Consider the following 16,242-nt stretch of genomic DNA (forward strand, 5'->3'; position numbering starts at 1 on the left):
TGCTCAATCCAGTTGGGTAGTTAATTCTTGGTTGTAACCCCAGGTCCTTTGCCTTCTGGAATATGATATTCCAGGCCCTCTGATCCCAGAGACACTGCTAAATCCTGGATAACTACCTAATCTGTTATTGCTGCTGAAACCCATGAAGTATTTTCAGGTAAAATAAATAGCACTGAAAAAAGTTCCTGTCCAGTATGGGTTCTGCTGGATTTATTAAGCATTCCTGCTAGTTGAAAGCTTTCTCACATTCTTTACATTTATATTTCTCTCCAGTATGAATTATCTTATGTTTCTTAAGTTTTAAATGTGCAAGAAAGTTTTCTCAATTTTATTACATTCAAAGTTTGGATTTTATTTCAGTCTGCTTCAACATTAGTTCATTCAACAAATTTCCCTCCAGTATGAATTTGTTTTTCAAAGCTTCTATACCACTTAAAAGTTTTTCCACATTCCTTGGATTTGTAGGGCTTCTCTTCAATATGAATTCTCTTATATAAATTAAGGTTTCCCATACATTTGAAGGCTTTTCCACATTCATTACATCTATGGTTTCACTTCTATATGCGTTTTCTTATGTCTATTCAGATGTCCCTTATAGTTGAAGGCTTTTCCACATTCATTACATTTATAAGGTTTCTCCCCAGTATGAATTATCTTATGTCTATTAAGGCCCCCTTTCTCCCTGAAGGCTTTTTCACATTCATTACACTTATAGGGTTTCTCTCCAGTATGAATTCTCTTATGTGAAATAAGGTGTCCAATCTGCCTAAAGACTTTTCCACATTCATTACATTTATAGGGCTTCTGGCCAGTATGAATTTTCTTATGTACATAAATAACTTCTTTACAACTGAAGGCTTTTCCACACTCATTACATTTATATGGTTTTTCTCCAGTATGAACTTTCTTATGCCTTTTAAGGTGATCATTCCGGATGAAGGCTTTTCCACACTCATTACATTTATAAGGTTTCTGCCCAGAATGAATTGCCTCATGTAGATTAAAGCTTCTCCTACAACTGAAGCCTTTCTCACATATAGTACATTTATAGGGTTTCTCTCCAGTATGAATTATCTTATGTGAATTAAGGCCTTCCCTATGTCTGAAGAATTTTCCACATTCATTACATGTATAGGATTTCACTCCAGCATGTATTACCTTATGTGAATTAAGACCACCATTCCAGATGAAGGCTTTCCCACATTCATTACATTTATAGGGCTTCACTCCAGTATGAATTCTCTTATGTGAATAAATACCTTCTTTATAACTGAAGGCTTTTCCACATTCTTTACATTTATATGGTTTTTCTCCAGTATGAACTGTCTTATGCCTTTTAAGGTGCTCACTCCGGATGAAGGCTTTTCCACATTCATTACATTTATAGGGCTTCTGGCCAGTATGAATTGTGTCATGTAGATCAAGGTTTCTCTTACAGCTGAAGGCTTTCTCACATAGAATACATTTATAGGGTTTCACTCCAGTATGTATTACCTTATGTGAATTAAGGTGTCCCTTCTGCCAGAAGGCTTTTCCACATTCATTACATTTAAAAGGCTTCTCCCCAAAATGAACTGCTTGATGCATATCTAGAGTTATCTTATATCTGAAGGTTGTTCCACATTCATTACATTTATGTGGTTTCTCTCCTGTATGAATTCTCTTATGTATGTAAAGGTTTCTCTTCCAGCTGAAGGCTTTTCCACATTCATTACATTTATAGGGTTTCTTATGTTGACAAACACATCTCCTCTGACTCAAAGTTCTCCTACCTTTATTACATTGCTTTATAGGCTTTTCTTCCAGATTTTTCTGATGAACAGCAAGGTCTGAATCGTAGCTGGAAGCCTTACCACAGTCACCAGATTTATGAGCTTTCACTCCAGCCTGAATTCTTCCATGTACACTACAGCATGAATTAATGTGGAGGGTTTTGCTGCATTCATGAATTCTATGAGGTTTTCCCTGAGAGCATACTCTATGGTAAAGATTATGTTCTGAATGGTGATGATAACACTTCTTAAATTTATTAAGCTTACAAAAGTTCTTCTCCATGGAAATTCTGCTATATGAAGTTTTGCTGCACTTAATTATTAGCTTCATGGATTGTCTTTCCAGGTTGTTTATCTGACTTTCTAATTCAATGTCATAATTCCAAGCTTCTCCAAATTTAGAATCCCAGAAATCATCCTTTATGAGTCTCTCTCTGGATGGCTCTCTGGTAGGAATATACTGTTTTGGAATTGACTCCTTGGTTTCAAATTCTTTTTTTTCAACAGAGAAATCTGAAGGTAACACAAAAAAGTGTCAGCACCAGTGCTCAATGTTGTGGGAAAAGAAAAGTACTTTGTGCTCAATTCTAGATTCAGTCACTTCCATTAGGAAGAAGGGTGACTAATGGGCAAGGCAAGAGGGAGCTAAAGCTCAAAATGGGTCAAGAGGAAAGTAACAGAACTGCCCATGACTTCAAAAATGTTAAAATTTTCAGAGAAAAATAATTCTAAATCCATAGATGATTACATTTGAAGTTGATCTCTGGTAACACTGAAGAAAACAGTGACTAAAGCTATGAATTTATAAAGAGATTCCCTTGACCAAAAGAGGTTTACACCCTTCAATGAAAGTTATAGCTTGAGAGCTATCTAGACCATTGAACAGTGAGGTGTCATCGCCAAACTGCACAGAGCACTGAACCTCCAGTGAAGAAAACTCTTTTTCCCGAGTTCAATTTGGCTCCAGATACTTTCTAGATGAGGGACCCGGGTCAAGTCATTTAATTCTATTAGTCTCAATATCCCCATCTGTCATATGAGCTGGAGAAGGAAATGGTAGACTATTCCAGCATCTACACCAAGGAAACCCCAAACAGGGTCACAACTTGTTGGACTCAAGGCCTCAACAGAAAAGGAGCATTGAGAGGTGAAGTGAATTGTCCAATACCATACTTAGTAAGTGTTAGAAGCAGGCTCTGAACCCAGCTCTGATAAGTAGGAAGCTGGTGCTCTTTATACTTGATAACACGTCAGACCCTTAGATCCTGCTTTCATGTCCTGTGTTTCCCTGTACTAGGAAAATCCCTCAATTTGATGAGATAGAAAGTCAAAGTGTGAGTAGCAGTTGTGACACTTATGAGGTCACCATGGGCAAGTTAAAATCTTCTGCCTTTCCCCAGGCCTTCTTCTAAAATGAGAATGATACAAACACCATACATTCTAAACGTTAGTAAAGCACTCCTAAATCTGCTCCTAGAATATTAGTTCTAGTTATTATTAAAGTCAGTAATGACCTTAAAGACAATTTTCCATGAATCAGTGAAATGGCCGACAGCACCAATTCAAGGTGGGGAAGGGAAAGAAGGAAGAGGATGGAAGGTGTAAATGGCATCTTTATAGGATCTGTCCCTGAAAAGAATGAGACCAATTGGAAGGAAGATAAACCAGGCAAGAAGTTGGAGCAATGGTCTGATTTTTTAAAATACAAGTCAGACTTAATTATGCCGGAAAATTCTTTTCCCTTATCTCTCATAAAGGACTCATCAAAGGGAAATAATACTCTAAGGATTTAAGAAGAGAAAACAATCATCGAAATAAAGGGTAGAACCCAGCATATGAGTGGAAGACTACAAGAATTACAGCTTTTTCTGAGACAAGAGAGAAATACAAGGGCAGATTTACTAGAAAACCATTTCTTGACATGAAAGGTGAGGTTACAGGAGGAGTGGAGGAAGGACAACCACAGCTCCTCTCCTTAGGCCTATGGACCTTGAAAGAGAGCTCCAGGCCCAACATTTCCAAGGTAAGTCACTCTAATGACCCAGCCAAGCTCCTGCTGGCAGTGAGTCCTGTCCCTGCCTAGATTTCTGGGTCAGGGGTTTTCAGCTGCATCTGACCCTCTGTAAGCCCCTCTGAGGTTTTTCTTGGCAGAGATTCATATCTCAGAGGAGTTTGCCATTTCCTTCTCCACATCATGTCACAGAGGAGATCCACAGGGTTAAGGGACCTATCCAAGGTCTCACTGCTGGGAAATGTCTGAGGTCAAACTGGAACTCAGAACCCTGAGGCTCCTTCAGTCCAGGGCTGGCACTCAAGGGACTGTACCCCCTGCCCGCCTGGTTATTACTCACCTTCAGAAATGCATCTGGGGTCTTCCTTTGATAGCCAGGGGGCTTCATGTCTCTCCAGGCGAGAAATCACAGCTGGTTTAGTTACTGGAAGCCCTGCTCAAGGAGAAATAAGTGGGAAGTGCTGAGAACACAGACACCTCAGAACTCATCCTGGTCTCTCTCTACAGAAAAGGTTCATGTCTGGAAATGTCTGGAGAAGCCTCAATGACCCCTGAAGGAAGTTTCCCTCAGTAAATGTGAGGGAAGGGGCAGAGTCTTTGGCGCAGACACAGGACAGATGGGGTCACGTTCACTCATTCCTGGTCTGCTGGGAGAAGTCTTTCCTTCTCTGCCCTGGGGCTCTATGGAGAACCTGAAGCCTGGCTGAGCAGAGAGTGTGAAAGGAGAGCCTGCAGGGCTGCAGAATGAAGCTGCTGATTTCCAGCTGGATAAAGAAGGACTTTTTGTCTGGGAAGAGCAACAACTGCTCACAAACTGCCCAAAGGTCAGAATGCATCTCTGTATGAAAGGTATTTGTGTGACTCTCCCTCCCTGTCCAGCAAATTCAAATGCAGCCAAGCTCCTCAGCCCCCCACAGCCATGGACAGATGGAATTCTCTGATCTTGCAGTGGCTCACACGTGATGCTCTCCCTGCCATGTCTGCAGGTCACCATGGGATGCTCCCCCAACTCTGCCCTGTCCTGCTCTTTGCCTTTCAACTCTTGTAACCCTAGTTTCCTTCACAGCTTAGCTGAGAATCAGTGATCTCTGGCATGAAGCTTTTCCTTATCCCCCTACCTGCTACTGCCATCACTTGGAAAAGACTTGTTTGATACTGACATTTCTGTTAACAAGTATTAATATTCTTAGGAGCTCTCTGGATAGTACAGAAGCTCCATGAGCAGGCCTTTTTTTTACCTTTCTCCTCCTAGTGAGTGCCATAGTTCCTGGTACTTACCTGGAGAGAAATAAATGGTGACAGAATGACTAAAAAAAATTTATCTTACCTAGAAGTAGAAAGTTCTCATAGTTCTCCAGCATCACATCCCTGTACATGTCCTTCTGGCCAGGATCCAAATAGCTCCATTCCTCCTGGGTGAATTCCACAGCCACATCTTGGAATGTCAGTAATTTCTAAAACATGACAGAATCATAACTTGAAAGATGAAAGAGACTTTAAAAGCCACCTACTAACATGGGGTCAGAACAAAAGAAGGGAATCATTTGCATCTCAAAATATAGCCAAAAAGTGAAATAAATTTTATTTTTTTACATCCCCCTTTTCTTTTTTCCTTTTTAAATAATAATTTTTTCATTCTTCAAAATTCATGCAAAGAAAATTTTCAACATTCACTCTTGCAAAACCTGTGTTCCAAATTTTCTTCCTTCCTCTTTCCTCCCCCAATTGTTAACAGCAAGCAATCCAATATAGATTAAATATAAGCAATTCTTCTAAATATATTTCTACCTTTAACATGCTTTGCAAGAAAAATCAGGTCACAAGGGGGAAAAAACGAGAAAGAAAAAAAAAAAGCAACCAACCAACCACTCACAGAAAAAGGTGAAAATACTATGCTTTGATCCACATTCAATCCCTATAATCCTCTTTCCAGGTGCAGATGGTTCCCTTCATCAAACATCTACTAGAACTCCCTTGCATCACCTCACTGTTGAAAACAGCCAAGTCCATCTTAGTTGATTATCACATAACCTTCTTATTGCTGTCTACAATGCTCCCTTGGTTTATGTAAGTCTTTCCAGACTTTTCAAAAATCAACCAGCTTATCATTTCACATTGAACAATATTCCATTACACTCACAGCACAACTCATTCTATTTTCTAGTTCTTTACCACTACAAAAAGGGCTGCTAAAAATATTTTTGCACATGTGGTTTATTTTCCATTATATTATGATCTCTTTGGGAGATAGACCCAATAGAGACACTGCTGGATCAAAGGGTAATACTGAAATGTATAGCCTTTGGACAAAGTTACAAGTTGCTCTCTAGAATGGCTGAATCAGTTCACAACTCCACCAACAATGTATTAGTGTTCCAGGTCTTTTACATCCCTTCCAATATTTATCATTAATTTCCTCGCATCTTCACCAATCAGAGAGGTACCTCAGAATTGTTTTAAGCTGCATTTCTCTAATCAATAATGATTTGGAGCATTTTTCAATATGACTAGAAATGGCTCTTTCATTTCTTCAGCTAAAAATTGTCTGTTCATGTCCTGTGACCATTTATAGACTGGGAAATGACTTGCATTCTTATACAATGGAGTCAATTCTTTATATATTTTAGGAATGAGGCTTTTTTCAGAAACATTAGATGTAAAATATTTTACCTACTGCTTCCCTTCTAATCTTGGTTGCAGTTGTGTTGTTTGTACAAAACCTTTTTAACTTTAACACAATCAGAATTATCCAATATACATTGTATAATATTCTCTAGTTCTTCTTTGACCATAAATTCCTTCCTTTTCCACAGATCTGGGAGATAGACTATCCCTTATTCTCCCGAGTTGTTTATAGTATTATTCTTTATGTCCAAATCATGAACCCATTTCAACCTTACCTTGGTATAGAGTACTCAGTGTTGGCCAACGCCTAGTTTCTTGGACTCTATACTGGGTCTCCATCATAGTGCCTAAGACCACTGTCAAATATCCATAGGATATTTAGGATCAGAGCATCACAAGGTTATTTCTATTGCTATGTATCAAACAATCTTGAATGATTTTGATGTATGTAACCTTCTCATTGTAAAAGGAGTCAAATACATCATTCCACTGAATAAAAACTGGTGGGATACAATAAGTACAGTGGGATCTTATGTTTTCCATATTTTTCAGTTAAATATGAAAAAGGAAAGGTGTCCCTTTGTCAAATAATGATAGTGTAAGTTTACTTGTTTCCTACAAATACCCAGATTGAAGACTTTCAATTTATAAGATGATTCTCATAAACATCTTGTAATGACAGGAAAGGAAGAATACAGAGAAGTAGACACTGATGTTTTTTCAGATACATTTTAAAAATAATATTAAAGCACAATTATTTTCCCATGCCTATGGTACTCTTTATCTTTATCAAGCCTTAAAAACTCTTACACCTTTGCTTTTTCTAAACAAAGTACGTCTGTATAAACTTGACCCAAGACAGCTGTTTTTTCCATCTTTATCATATTTAATGCTATTTCCACTACCCCATTTTGAGGTTAGAGTGTGGCAGTTCCAACTGCCTGATGGTGAAACATAAGTGATATAACAATTTTCAGAAATCTTTTCAATTTTTCTTTTATACTTGACTTCCAGTTTTCATCCAAAAAATGTACCTCTTAGGACACCTTAATTAATATCAAGCCCTCTTTAAAATGGTTTGGCTTTCCATGCTTTTTTTTTTTTTGACTAAAGAAATGATGCTTCTCATGACTAGCATCCTTTTTTGTAAGATTTTATAAATAAGCATATATTATAATTTGGTATTACTTTTGGCAATCATCATTCTCTGCCATATAAGTTAGATATTCACTGCATCATATGAAAAGCAATAATCAGTCCAAATGTTTAGCATGTATTAGATACTTGAGATGTAGGGGAGGAGGTGGGGAAGGACGGGAAAAAATTTAGAACACAAGATTCTGTATGGGTGAACGTTGAAAATTATCATGTATATATGTTTAAAATAAAACGTTTTAATTAAAAGAAAAAAGAAAAAAAGAAAAGCAATAATTAGATATCAACAAATGCAAAAGAACTGTGGAAATGATTTGGAAGAAACAGGATGGCTACAAGGTGCAATTGCAGGATTTACAGGAAACTCACAGAAACTTATAAAGACCAAAAGATATTCAAAGGAGAAAGGCCAGAGGGAATGAACATAATTCACACAAGAGGAAATACAACTGGTAACTAAACACTCTAAAAATTTTTGCAACCATTAATTAGGAAAAAACTAAAACAAAAGAAAAACTTGTAAGAGGCATTATCATTTACTCCTTCAGGAATCAAAAATAAATGTGAGGAAACACAAGAAGTAGGTACAGACATATGCTTCTGGTGGTATACAAAAGTTTTTTGAGAAATAGGACAAGACCGCTGACCTTTCATGACCCAGGAGTTCATAAATAAGGACCATCCAATCTCTGTCTAATCACTGTTCTGTGCAAGGGACACTAAAATAGTGTTCAGTTCCAGTAGCTAGTTCCCCACAATCTCTTTTCCCCTATTAACATAACAGAAGACCATCTTTCCTTTTTCTCTTAGGATTTAGTTACAAGAAAAAAAAATTAATAAAAAATAAACAAGAAAAAGGCAAATGGTTTCTAAGGCTTCCAAGAATAAGGAGAATCACTGAGTCCAATGAGAACTAAAGTATGGTTCTCTGAGAGAACACATTGAGTAAATTTGATGGTTGAAATCTGAGGTAAAAGAGAAGCAGGAAATAAAGGGAGGGTGTGATACAGCTCTGAACTCAGCTATGAATAGTCAGAAAGATTAGCTCTCAGATTTGAGTTCAAGGAACTCAAGGGAAATGGAAAGATGAAAGCCCAAGGTGCAACATCAAAAGGTTTCTGGATTAGTGCCAAGAGGAAGCAAAGCTACTTCCACTTTTCTCACACTAGAATAGAAGGTCCTGGAGGATAGGGACTGTCTTGTGCTTCTTTTTGTATCCCCAGTGCTTAGCACAGTGTCTGGTGCAAGATTATTTCAAAGTATTTACTGATTTGAAAGATGTAGTAGAGAAAGTGATACACTGTCAGGAAAGAGAGCTCAATCCTTCAAGTTCTCTAGAGTAATATCCAGAGTTTTCTCATAAGGATTCAAGGACTTCTACAGTCTAACACTGATGCGGGAAAGATTCCAATCTTTGATTCCCAACCCCCCTAGCCAAGGTAAATAACCCTTTGACTCACAAATCCTGGTCCCTTTGAATTCCAATAGAAGATCTGGACCTGTCCCAGCCCCACCCGGATCTGAGCCAACTTTGGGGCTACATCCCAAAGCCCCTCAAGCTAAGTCTCCAACTTAAAAGGACCACACTGGGAACCCCTTTTTGCAGAGATTCCAAACATGGCAGCCATGTTAGGACCCTCTGTCCACTGCCCTCCTTATCTCTACCTTCACCTATCTCCTACTTCTAGACTCAATAATAAACCTCTTTTATCAATCTAGCTCTCGGGCTAATAAATGCTTTTATTGGGGACTCGCGCCGCTTCTAGACCTCATATACCACCGTATCCTTGGGCTGAATCCAAGAGGGTTGCAGTGGAGCTCTGTTTGACTCCCTGTACCCCAAACCTGCCACTAGACCTTAACTAAACCCTAATTTCATTTAGGTACCCCAAATCTAGACCTCAACATGTGGTCTACACCTCAACATTTGGTTCCTGACCTCAACAACACCATCTCTTTTGTAAGACTCCTTGATAAAGGTAACCATTGGATAGTGGATATTCTGTTAAAAAGATTCCAGTTCAAGACTTTCCTAGCTATATCATGTACCCTGGGTACTATCCTAGTAAGGGATGATTTCTCCCAAGTAGATAAAACTCGATCTAGTTCATTTAAAAAAAAATCCTCACCACTCCTCCCAAGAGCCTTTCACTCCAGCCAGTCTTCTTGGAAGTTCCTCTAAAGGAAGGGCATATTCACTTTGGGAAGGGATGGTCCATTCATGCTTCTTTTGGCTTTGTCTTGAGAGAAACAATTTGAGCTTTTCCCAACTGAGCTGCCCAGCATTCCAGCTCTGCTACAGAGGACACAACTCCGGGGCTGGTCATTTTGTTGGAATACCAAGTGTGCGCTCGGCAAAATAGTTTTATGGAAAACTCACACATGACAGTGTGTGCTCACGAGGCGGTCGGTGAGGCAAGGGTGCTCTCAATGGATCTTGAAAGAACTTTAGAATCGAGTGTTTGACAAGGGAGACACTGCCCCAGGACCGCCCAGTACGGTGTTCGCCCGCAGAAGGCGCCAGGCCCCACCAGAGAAGCAGAGCTGGATTCGCTCAGAAGAAACACGAGATGTGCTCAGGGGAGAAGCCCCCTGCAAAGGGTCCTTGGGATGACTTGTGTCTGACCCGTGGCCGAGCATTCCAGCTCCCAGTGGTCCGGTCACCCACAGTCCGACACTTGTAACTCGGCTCTGTCACAGGGACGTCATGGGGTGTCTTCAAGATCTTCACAGGAGAATTCCCAAAGGCTTTAGGCATCTAATAATTATTTTGAATGAACTTTCTCTTTTCAAGACTGGATCCTGCTACTGTTTTTCTAAATCTGTAAAGAAGTAACTGTGATTTTTGTGAATGTATTTGAAGTTCTGTTTTATGACAGAAGTTACAAATGTCTTTCTTTTCCATGCTGATTCTCTGGGGTTTTCTACAGAAATTAGCACATTGTCTACAAGTAGAAATAATTCTTTTTCCATTGCCAATGTATTTGTAACTTTTCTTTCTTCTTTTATTCCTATAGTTAGTAATATAACTATGTCAAACAGTATTGTGGATAAAATAATATCCTTGCTTTATCTTCATATTTATAGGGAAAGTTTTCTGTTATGTTACTATTACTCCAGAAAAACCCTGGAGATACCCTTTCTAGATTTTGTAAATATAAGTAAGTACATCTTATTATCAAAGATGTTTATTAATGGATTCTTACTGTTTTTGTTATGTAATTACTTTGATGACAATGAATAGGCAGAACTCAATGCTCCAAATATTTCTGATAAAAGCTTGATATCTCAGATATATAGGGAATGGGAAGAAATATAGCAGACCAAGAAACAGTCCACAACATATAAGTGAGGATAAAAGATGAAAATGTAAATTTTTTTTCAAATATAGGTAAAGACAATTTTTAATATTCAGCAAACTTTTTTTTTGAGTTCTAAATTCCCTCCTTCCCTCACTCACTGAGAAGGAAAGCAATTTGATATAAGTTATATGTATAATCATGCAAAACGTAGACCCCTGGTAGTCATGATGAAAATTTTTCATATGTGAAAACATTGATGATCAACAACCATATGAAAAAAAGTTCCACAGTGCTAACAATAGAAATTCAAATGAAAACATTCCAGTTTTGCTCCATATTTAACAAACTGGCAAAGATGATTTTAAAATGCCAAAGTTTAAGGGCCTAGGGGAAGGCAGACACACAAATGTACTACTGCCAAAGCTGCAAAGTGTTCCAGCCATTCTGGAAAATAAATTAGAAACTGAGAGGATGCTCATCAATTGGGGAATGGCTGAATATGTTGTGGTACATGACTGTCATGGAATACTACTGAGCTCTGAGAAATGAGGAGCAAGGTGATTTCAGAGAAGCCTGGAAAACTCACATGAATTGTGAAAAGTGAAGTGAGCAGAACCAGAACATTGTACATAGTAGTAGCCGCACAGTATTTCTGATCGATGATGCTATTTTTAGCAATACAATGTTGATGAAAAATGCTATCCAATTCCATGGAAAGAATGATATAGGAATACAGAACTAAAATACTATTTTTCACTTGCTTTCTCTCACTCTTTTTCCTTGTCTCTTCTTTCTTTCCTTCTATTAGTTTTCTTTCACAAAATGACCAATAGTATAATGCTTTACATGACAAAACATATATATGTGTGTGTGTGTGTTTGTGTATGTATATGTATTTCTTTCTATTGCTTAGTATATTTTGTATATACTTAGTATATACTAAGATTGGTATATCTTGAGGGAGGAAGGCAGGGAGGGAGATGTATAAAGTGAAATAAAACTTAAAAACCAACAACTATTAAATATTGTTTTTCACATATAAGTGGGGGAAAATCAAATAAAATTAAACAAAAAAAGAAAGAAAGAAATACCATGAGGAAGCAAGAAGACTTGGACAAAAAATGGAAGATGTGCCAAAGGAAGTGGCAATGATTCCAAGATCATGAAGAAAGTGACTGGAAGAATGATGGCACTCTACAAAGAAACAGGAAGCCTAGAGGAATGCCAGGTAGTGGGTTATGGGAGAAGGTGAGTTTTCTTTTGGATATGTTTCACTTGGGACACGTCCAGCAGGTGGACTGTGATGCAAGAGGGATACTGGGAGACAAGTTAGGCTGGGCAAGGTTTGTCCCTCTCTCCTTATTCCCACCTTGACATGTCTGTATTCTTACCTTTTTCTTGAATGCCATGGTCCTCCAAAATCAATCCTTTTTCGGTGTTTTCTTTGAGACTCTGACCTTTCCCAAGTCTTGTCTCCCTAGAAGATGGAAATTACCTTAGAATACATTTTTATTTCCCAGGACTGATCTGGTACTGGTACCAATAGTTACAACCAGGAGAGCAAGATTTCAGACGGTGTCTGTGAAGATTTTACCAAAAGTTGCAGGGACAACCCATGTCACCCTCAGAAAACTCACATTCAAACTTAAGCATCAGGACACCAACACCCACTTTTTCAAACACTGAATAGGATAGAACAATTATCATAACTGACAACAACATAACAATATTAAATACTAAATAAATACTAAATCCTTTGGTTTCTAAAAGAATTGATTATCTAAGGAAGAGGTCAGTCAATAAATATTCTAGTTATACTGAGATATGTACATATATACTCACATACATAACCAATACATTTGAGAAATAGAAAAGAAAAGAAAAAAAAGTACAAGAAAAAGCAGAAAAAGAACACAGAGATAGAAAAGTAAAAAGTCTGGAAAAACTGGCTCCAAATCCTACCTTAGTAGGATCTGTCATTTACTAGCCGTGTGAGCTTGGCCAAGTCACATTACTTTTCTAGGCTGATGAACTGAAAGTGCTGGACCTGAAGAATTCTGTTATTTTCCAGGGCAGGTAGGTGGTGTAGTACACAGAACACCAGGCCTGGAGGCAAGAATATATTCTTGCCCCAGATAATTGAGATAAGTCCCAGATAATTGAGAGCTAGATGACCCTGAGCAAGTCAATCAACCCTATTTGCCTCAGCTTCCTCTTCTATAAAATGAGCTGGAAAGGACTCCAGCACCTTTGCTAAGAAAGACTGAGAATGAGCTTGATACAAGTGACACAACTCCACAACATAACTCCTCCCCAGATTTCAAAGTTAAGTATTTTAGGATCATGAAGAGATCAGTAGGGATGTAGGTACCCACATACACATATATACATTTTTTTCAAACTTATCACCATTTCATTGGTTGGGGAGGTTCATCCCTCTCCAGGTGCAGATCGTCATTTCTCTGTGACCTGGGAGAACACCTCAAGAATTCTTTTCATCAAAACCTCAAGACCTGTTGCTGATCTGATTCTGAACTTAGCCAGGCCAGGCCTTGCAAGACAGCTGGAGATTATTCCCGGAAGCCTCTCCAGGTGGATAGGACTTTTCCATTATCTATTTGTATCCCTTCCAAGAATAAAAGTTCTTTTTCCTCCTTGTAGATGGACACACACCACAGCTGACTCCTGCTAGGCTGCCAAAGCTCCCTGATACAGACAACTGAGAACCAGCTGTATCTAAGTTTAGAAAGGTTAGCTTTCTACTAAACCTAGCTAACTACTTTTATGTTCAGTATCATAATGCACAAAAAATGAACTGGTTGTATGGTCCTGGACAAGTCATTCTACCTCTATGCCTCAGTTTCTCCAACTGTTACTTGAAAGTAAGCATAGCTCCTAGCTATTCCCTTTTAGTTTTTCTGAAAAATTAACACGACAATGGCATCTACTTCCCAGGGTTTTGTAAAGATTAAATGAGATAATATTGTAAAAATATTAAGCACAGTGCCTGGCTCATAGTAGGCAATCTACATGTATTTATTGCCTTTCCTCTCAATTCATCTGAAAAATGGGGAGATGAATAATAACATCTACTTTTCAGGGCTGTTGTATTAAATGGGATAAGCATGTTGAATGCTTTTAAACATTTAAAGTCTTTAAAAATACCTATTTTTAAAATTAAATACAACATAAAAAAGAAAATAAATGGGACAAGATGGAAAAGAGAATAACATTTGTGATGTGCCCAGAAGAACATAGGGAGGATTCAAAATATTTAAACAAACAGTAAATTTCCATTTGAAGAAACCATGTATAATAATAGTAAACATCTTCATGAATGTCCTTTTTTTTTTGCTTTTGTTCCCTATAATACACTTTTTGCTTTATTCTTTTTTTCTCCTTTCATCCTGTCCACTTCCCCCAAGCAGCTATAGTTAAGCAGACATATTTATGTTCATATTCATACACATAAGCTCTATCTCACTTACACACACCTACATGCATAAACACATAAGCCCATCTGCACGTCTCCCCACATGTATCTGTATACAGACTCACATACATTTACAAGTATATACACATATATAACCCATCCACACCCCAACACGTATAGGCATCTATATATACTTACATGTATACCCCCACACACATAACAGACACCTATCCGTACTCCCTTGTACATCGATCTATAAACAAACTTTTATCCACTTACAAGCACACACACACATACATTTACATCAAATACACACACATCTATGCACTTATTGAGACAGGAGATAACCCAACAATATTAGGATCCCCAAGACCGTGTTCCAGGCAAGGGAAAAGAATTCGCAAACACAATTAGTCTTCAAGTTAAGGAGCAAAGATTTATTATAATTATAACGCCAATGGAAGCTGGCTAAAGTTCCAAGGGAATTTAGCAAAGAGCCAGAAGCAAGAAGATCATTTTATGGGAAAGAAGTCACTGATATGCTCATTTTATGGCTTACAGGGACAACTGAGGAGTGTAGGAGTGGGGTAGTTCCCAGCACTGAATTAAACAGGTGGTTCTCCCCCAGCCAGCACCGTGTGTGACACTGCGAGACGGGTCAGCCCTAGAGCTTCCCAGGAACTGCTACATTCTCACAAACAAATATACATATACATGTATTATGTATATATCCCCACACATACCATATACTCATGCACTTACAGAGAAATACACACGCATCTAAACCAGGGCTGACACACAATGTACATTTCTGTCCTGACCGAATCGTTCAGTTTCCCTGCCGGAGAACAAGGATCCCAAGCCGTCCCTTGTGGTTTTCTAATTAACTCTCCCGCGGCTCCTTGTTACAATGTAGCCGGAAGTCTCCCCTTGCCTGTCCCGGCTAACTCCGCTCCTGGTGTCTTTCACTTGCCTGGCTTTTCCTTACCCTCCCCCACCCAGGGATCCCGCCCTCCTCTCACCCTCCCCTTTATCTCACTCCCAGTAATGTACACACCTGGACCCTAAATCTGGACACCCACCTTTTAAGGTCTTTGCAGAGGGTTGGCTGTTATCTTTCAGGCTCACAAAAACGGGTCAATGTGGACCTTTGCAACCACACACCTCCCGACTCCAACTGCCCCCTCCCCCGCCCCCCTCGGCTTTTTTCTCCCTGCCTTACCTCAATAAGGTGCCCCAGCTTCTCCCTCGGTGCGCAGACCCGAGAGGGCGGGGCCTCTGTTTGCCTTTTTCCACAGGCGCTCGATCAGTGCTTATTGTCTATAGGTATCTACAAGTTCCTTGTGGCACTCGGTGCGCAATCAGTGCAGGCTGCAGCTAGTCCTCACGTACGTAGTGCGCCCCTTTTAACAGCTGAAGAAAAAGGTGAGGCTCAAGGGTCTAGCTCGGGTCACGCCGCCAGGTAACCTCGATGATAGAATTAGAACCCAGGATCCTTGAGATCTATTTCTCCCTCTCCCAGCTCTGGAAGCTAAGCGGGAAAGGATGGAAATAGACGTGTCCCCAACTGAGCCTGCGTAGAGGTAACGTGGCCCTTGCTGGCATCCGTAGGACCCAACAGTCCTCTCCTGGCTTCTGGGAAATGTAGTCTCGGAGACGGCGCGCAGGTGCACGAGTGACTTTAGTTCACAGGTGCTTGCTTAAACTGACTTTGATTAAGCGCCAGCTACGGGGGTAGAGTTGAGGTGCCAGGAGGCTGACCCAGATAGTCCCTGTCCCTAAGGAGCGGGCAGAGAGAGGTAAGGCCACACACCGAGAGGTGATTTTATAATATTTGCCTAAATAAATACCCAATTCATCCGCAGAAATTTCTGGTGCTTCTAGAATCTCCCTGTCCAGGCTCTAGCGCTCAGTCGGGCAAAGAATGACGTCATGGATGCTCCG

The 16,242-nt window shown here is 39.4% G+C and overlaps 1 protein-coding gene across 1 annotated transcript; it reads right to left on the reverse strand.

Annotated features, from left to right (window-relative positions):
• LOC111718858 (zinc finger protein 260) lies at positions 1–15,880 on the reverse strand. Its single transcript, XM_031949873.1, has 5 exons — positions 15,521–15,880; positions 12,257–12,342; positions 5,111–5,237; positions 4,124–4,216; positions 1–2,285 (listed from the first exon to the last, which is right to left on the reverse strand). The coding sequence occupies exons 2-5, from the start codon at positions 12,272–12,274 to the stop codon at positions 544–546; spliced, it is 1,980 nt and encodes a 659-aa protein (XP_031805733.1). The 5' UTR covers positions 12,275–12,342; positions 15,521–15,880; the 3' UTR covers positions 1–543.
• Positions 15,881–16,242: the final 362 nt, after the last annotated feature.

This window comes from Sarcophilus harrisii, chromosome 2 (assembly GCF_902635505.1).
Source record: "Sarcophilus harrisii chromosome 2, mSarHar1.11, whole genome shotgun sequence".
NCBI lineage: Eukaryota > Metazoa > Chordata > Mammalia > Dasyuromorphia > Dasyuridae > Sarcophilus > Sarcophilus harrisii.

Coding starts and splice junctions, on each gene's coding strand:
- LOC111718858 (XM_031949873.1), bottom strand. Junction 4,217..5,110: donor TGAGAACTTTCTACTTCTAG/GTAAGATAAATT, acceptor CTCCTTGAGCAG/GGCTTCCAGTAACTAAACCA. Junction 2,286..4,123: donor CCCCAGATGCATTTCTGAAG/GTGAGTAATAAC, acceptor TGTTACCTTCAG/ATTTCTCTGTTGAAAAAAAA.